This window comes from Larus michahellis, chromosome 6, assembly GCF_964199755.1.
Source record: "Larus michahellis chromosome 6, bLarMic1.1, whole genome shotgun sequence".
Taxonomy (NCBI): domain Eukaryota; kingdom Metazoa; phylum Chordata; class Aves; order Charadriiformes; family Laridae; genus Larus; species Larus michahellis.
In genome coordinates, this window is record NC_133901.1 from 23,958,628 (window position 1) to 23,964,721 (window position 6,094).

Consider the following 6,094-nt stretch of genomic DNA (forward strand, 5'->3'; position numbering starts at 1 on the left):
CCAGCAGAGAAGACGGGGAGGCACACACGTGGGTGGTACGTTCACCGACACTTTACTGAACACAAACCAGGAATGCTGCCACAGAAATTAGAGGGGAAAAAGTCTTCAAAAAAGACACAGTCCCAGATCATCTCTTTTATATTAAGCATGAATAATGTTAATGGTTGTATTACCTGCAAAATCATAATCTTGAGTACCACACCAGAGACTTGCTGATCCCTATGGTATATTCCTGCAATGTCCCCGCTGTGCCATTTCCCATGTAACTGACTGTCATGTGAACTTTGCAGAAAATATATATAACTGTGATGTCACTATAGGTGCAAGAATCACAAAATGGAAAAGGAAAGGAACACCAGAAGAAAATGCAAGCTTCACTGTATTTTCAAGGAAAGTCCAGAAACCTCTGTATTTACATTTTTCTAGCTTATTCCTCTAATCCATTGAAATCAATTCAGCATATCTTCCAGAAACAGCAAGGCTTCTTCATTAAGCAGCAGGATAACAGGAAAAGCTTCCATCAGAGAGAAGTGGACTGGAGAACCAAGTGACCAGAAAAAAAAAAAAAAGAAACAAAAAAAAAAAACAAAACAAGTGATCACAGCTTATTCCAGCAAAGCCAGAAACCAGCGCCACCAAAAGGGGGGTTGCATTTCAGCAGCAAGTGGCCACGACAGCGGTGGGGAGATGTCCAGCTCGTGCCCCAGCTCGCCACGCTTTTGTAACCCAGCTGCTGATCACGCTTCCTCCCTATTGCGTATGCGTGAGCTCTGCTGCTGACCTCACTACTGGAATGGTACCCATTTAGTCAACGCCAAAAATTTCAGCACAAATTGTGAAACTTGACAGGACCAAGCACATTTGCAACAAAATTAGCTTTTACATGAATGGCCACAGACCAGGAACACGCAACCTTGTTATACACTGCACGAGACTGGGAAAGGAGACCTGCAAGCCATTGATGACCATGACAGAAGTCTTCACGCCACTATGCTTGCTCCTGTTTAAGTTAAACATACACAGCTCCCCTTAGCAATGACGGCAGGACTGACCTACACCAAGAGGCAGTCACTTCCAAAGTCAGTTCATACTTTCCCTTACTGAACCAGGCCAAAAGAAATATTCTGAAAGATGAAAATATTTTCATTGCCGTTTTATTTAGGACAGAGCTGCACTTCACCACAGCTGGATATTAATGCAAGATGCATCTGGGTCAAAATTACGCCACATACAACTCACACATGAAAACATTAAGAAAATTCTGCCAGCTCCACAATTTCTGCACTCATACATCAGCTAGAAGAAGAACATATAGAATACAGGGCCATTCCCCAAATATCCTGCAGTAGTGACTTGGCATAACCCGTAATCGCAGACCACATGAATGCAGACCACAAGATGTCACCTACTCTACCCAGTGACAAAATACCCCCCTGCTACAACCAAAATCCCATGCCCCGTGCCCTCCCAACACACACTTGCCAGCCAGGGACAAGCAGAGGGCCCCCCTTCAACACCCCAGTGGCACCAAGATTTGTTTCACAGCAGCTGGGAGCCAGGAGAGGGGGAGCCTGGGACCAAGACAGTAATGTGGGACACCTGAAACTGAATTAAGATGTTGAGAGGGAGAAAGAAGGGGAAAAAATATGTATTTATTGCCTTGCACAAGCCCTCCTCAGGGGGACCAAGCAGCTCTGGCCAGGTTGGTGATGCTCAACATGTAGTTCTTAGGGACAGAATGGGAGATCAGGCTACATGAAGTGACCAGGTTTCAAAGTTCTTTTGGAGAAAAAAAAAAAATCAAAGGGGTTGGAGATATTATATAGTCTATTGCCCACGCAACTCTGGGTTGTGTGTATGTGGATCAGGATCCAGATCCCAATTATAGAATCACATCCTAGTTACTCCCAGCATCCTTCCACTCACTCCATTCATTTTGTATACCGTTCACTATGTTGTTACTTAAACCTTGTGTGAACACAGCATTATTATGGGCTTCTTGTGGCTTTTCCAAGGCTTTCCCCTTCTCCATGTTTTAGGAGCTGATACAAGCCCAAACCATCATTTAATTCTGCAATTTTATATCCCTCTGGCTTGTTTTTTAGAGAACCTACAGCTCTTCATACGCTTCCCTACAAACTCCTGTTGGCAAGAAGCGCAATTGCGGGCACTTAGCATTTTGGGAGGCTCAGGATGCCCGGAGTCCCCAGCGAGAGGTGACCTACAGTAGGCTGCACAGAGTCAGTGGCCACTGCTGAGAACTCTGGTGATCGTGGCTCCCCTCCAGCGACAGGGAGGAGCACGGGCTCCCCTCACTACAAGCCCGTGTTGTGCTGCAACAGGTAAGCCAGAGGACCAGGCACCTCAGGTGCTTCCCCTGCAGCAGCCCCCGAGGGGACAACCCTGCTCCAGAGCAAAGGTGATACAGGTGCTGCTGCCCCCACAACCGGCCCAAGATCATTCACTTCTTAATACAGGGGATCATGCTGCTTGTGTTCACTACAGAGAGGTTTCTGGCTAACACAGGGAAACAAATAAATAACAAAGTGCTGACACAGTTTTCACCCTTGAATCCATGAACTGTAGCTGTGGCAGATCATTCCTATCCACTAAAAATCAAGTTTCTTGTCATAAAGAGAAATATGTCTTTTTAAGAACAGGAATAATTCCCGTTACTGGCTGTTGCAGATTAAAGCTCACGATCTGCTTGACTTCACTATCAACTCAAATCAAACCACTGAATTTTCTGCTTGATGATATCAAAGTAAATTCACTATTTCAATTGCAAAAGCAATAATAACCTTTTCTTGTTATCAGCTAAGACCATTGATCCTTACTTAAAATGTCCAGTTCTCTCTCACTAGACACTTGCTCTGGAAAACTACATGAAGTTGGCACAGTGGAACAACAAAGTGAGTTTTATTTCATCTTGCTCTCTGCCTGTTTCAGATTTCACCCTGAATGTGAAATATGCGTAAAAGCACACATTAAAAAAAAGAAAGCCCAGGGCTAGCAGAGCCCGACCCGCCGCAAAAAGGTGTGGGTCACCTGGCGGGGCGCGGGGAGCACCCTGTTCCCACGAGCCACCCGGACCTGTAGATTTGGGGGGTGGCAAACGTCTCCCGCGGGATTTCGTGTCCCCCGCGCCCCGCTCCGCGGGTCCCGCCCGGCCGCGGGGGTGACCCGTCCCGCACCGCGGATGCAGGCGGCGGCCGGGCCGGCGGGGCTCTCCCTCACCGCAAAAGGCGCTTCCCCCGCCGAAACCCCCCCGAGCCGCGCCGCCTCCCGGGGCCGGGGTGGCCGCAGCCGTGCCGCCCCCGCCTGCCGGCAGCGAAGCCCCGCCGGGAGATCGGAGTCGCCGGGCAGCGGCTGCCGGGACCCGGGCCGGGACAGCGCCTCCCTCCCCCGGCACTGTGTGTGCGTGCGAGTCCCGTCCACCCAACCCCCCGCACACCCACCCTCCGCGGAGGCGAGGAGAGAAGTTGCAACAAACTCCCGGTACCGGGGCGGGGGGGTGATGCTCTGCCGGCCCCGCTCCCGCCGGCCTCGCTCCCATCGCCACAGCCCCCGCCGGCCTCCCCGGGCAGCTCGGCGGGCTCGGTCCCCCCGCCCGGCGCCGGACCGGATCCCCCCCGCCCCTACCTGCAGCCGCTCCGTGGCCGGCTGCCACATGGTGCCGGGGCGGCGGGAGGCGCTGCCGAGCGGGCACCGAGCGCGGCTCTCTGCGGGCGCGCTCCCCGCCGCGCCGCGCCGCTCCCCGCCCCGCCCCGCCCCGCCCCGCCCCGCCCCGCCCCGCCCCGCCGCTCCGCCCACGCCCGCGCCCCGCCCACGCGTGTCCGTCGCGGGGGCGGGGGCCGGGGCCACGCGCGCGGACCCACGCACCGGCGCCGGGACCAGCGGCACGGCATCCCCGCGGGGTGGCCGCCACCTGGGGACAGGCGCAGGGTCCCCGGCTGCCGGCACAGCCCGACCGCCCCCCGGCGGGGCTCCCTCCGGGCAGAGGTGCCGGAATCCCCGCTTGCCCTCGCCGTGCACTGCCCGGGAGGATGGAGAGGGCCCTCCAGGGGAGCCCTCGCCGGGGGCCGCCGTCCTCACAGCAGCTGAAACTTTTTCCTCCTGTTTTGCAAGAGGTTTAAACCGCTGCCAGGTCAGCAGGACGCTGCCCTGCTGGCATCAGAGGGGCATGGAGCACAGGGAGCCAGCGGCTGGGGTCAGGATCCCTCCTGTCCTCTCAGTCCCCAGGGTGGCCGAGGGGCTGGTGCCACGCTAGCGTGAAGGCCATGCTGCAATGTTTCACAGTACCTGGCATCAACTGCTCCAGCAGGACAAGGACAGGCTTTGGGTATTTAAAAGACATGTAGATGTGGTATTGAGGGACATGGTTTAGTGGTGGACTTGGCAGTCTTAAGTTTGCGGTTGGGCTCGATGATCTTAAAGGTCTCTTCCAACCAAAATGATTCGATGCCTCCACCTACTCTGGGGCAGAAAAATACCCTATGGAGCATCTCAGACACCTTTCTGCACAACAAGCCTGAGCTTCTGGTGCCACATTGGGGGTGAAGATGGAGGAGTTGGGGCACAGCGCCATGGGGAGCTGCCCCAGCCCTGCTGAAGCTACAGCCATGGAGTGGCGCTGGCCCTCGCCTCACAGCGCGGCCCATCCCAGGCCCCAGCAGCGCCTGAGCCATGGGAGTGACAGAAATTCAACCATTTCCACCCCCGAAGTCTGGCAGAGTCAGGAGCAACAGATTCAGGCATAGCACTTGCAGTCAACACATTTGTTTCCAAACACTGAGGTGCAAACACTCATCTCCTCTGGTCCCACGGCACACACCCACCCACCTCCACCCGAGACCTGCCGGGATACAGCCGCACCACGGCTCACCCGAGCCGCATCGTGGTGGCAGCACTGGTCTCAGCTCCAGCTGCCACACAGACGTATAAGGAAAATTGTTGTCAGTGTTATTAAAATAACGTATGAATCGCAACGTTCACGTCACCCTCGCAATTATCTGACTTGATGTTTCCATCTCCTTAGATGGATCTGCTCTGTGGCGCCTGCCAGGCGGGGGGGTGATGCTGTTACTGGCCCCAAATGAGCTGTCGGCTAACAGCGCTCTGCACCGTCACAGGACATCCCTTTAAGTACTAAATGGCAAAAAAACCCAGACCTGAGCCCTCTTTTGCTATCCAGGAGATTAAAGGCAAAACCTCCAGAAGTACTTGAATGACTGTGATCCTTCGGCCACGTTTTAAGACATGGCGGAGCCGCATCCCAGCTGCCAGGCAGAGTGGAGGGAGCAGTGCCAGGAGCACAGCCACCGACTCTGAGGGACTGCATACCCCAGTGCTCACAAGGACACACGCACACTCTGCCCCTGGCTTGTGCAGGGACATGCGGGCATCACCCTTTCCTGTGGAGATCAGAAATGACATAGGAAATGGAAAGTCTCTGCAGGCTCCTGAACTGCACCAAAGAACATTTTTTCATGCACAAAAGCCGCCTCCAGCCCTCCCTGCGGACCTGGGGCCGCCTGGGCAGCACCTCACCCTTGGGTGCCCAGAAGATCTGTTAAAAAAGCAGAGGAGTGTGTGTCATGCTTGTCCTGAGCATCAACCACTGCAGCCCGCAGCCTGCAAGCCAGTCTCCCAAACCCGCTGTGGATACGCAAGCCCAAGGGGCAAGCGTTCTATCATTTCAGTGCCCATGCTTTAAATAGCAAAACAAAGCAATACTGAAGGGCATCTTCCCAAAAAGCCAGGCATCAGGTTCACCTGCGAAGAAACAGGCCAGTCTCGAGGACCAACACCCTGAGACACGTTGCAGAATCCGGGCAAGGCTGCGTCTGGTCAGAGTGAGGCCTCGATGAACGTGAACTTTTAAATTGTTTCTGAAAACACTTCACCAGTACATCCCTTAGCAGTGACAGCCTAATTAAAGCGATTCAAGTCTGGCATCACCCTCGTCTCTCCAGGAAGGGAAGCACTAACCCTGCACCAGCTCCTGACCGAGACGCCCACCAGAGCTCTCCCCTTCCCACTCGCCAAGCAAACACCGTGTCCCTGTCACCCTCTTGTTTCTTCCGTCTGATGC

The 6,094-nt window shown here is 54.4% G+C and overlaps 1 protein-coding gene across 3 annotated transcripts in view; it reads right to left on the bottom strand.

Annotated features, from left to right (window-relative positions):
• Window positions 1-3,768, bottom strand: part of PID1 (phosphotyrosine interaction domain containing 1) — a 90,144-nt gene extending 86,376 nt beyond the window's left edge. The window contains exon 1 of one of the 3 annotated variants that reach the window (XM_074592686.1): window positions 3,643-3,768. In XM_074592686.1, the coding sequence (XP_074448787.1) occupies window positions 3,643-3,672 (30 nt within the window). In that variant the 5' untranslated portion in view covers window positions 3,673-3,768. Of the gene's footprint in view, window positions 1-3,458; window positions 3,573-3,642 lie in introns of those variants that run through there. The other 2 variants (XM_074592687.1, XM_074592689.1) reach the window with 2 other exon arrangements.
• Between the last annotated feature and the right edge of the window lie 2,326 nt (window positions 3,769-6,094).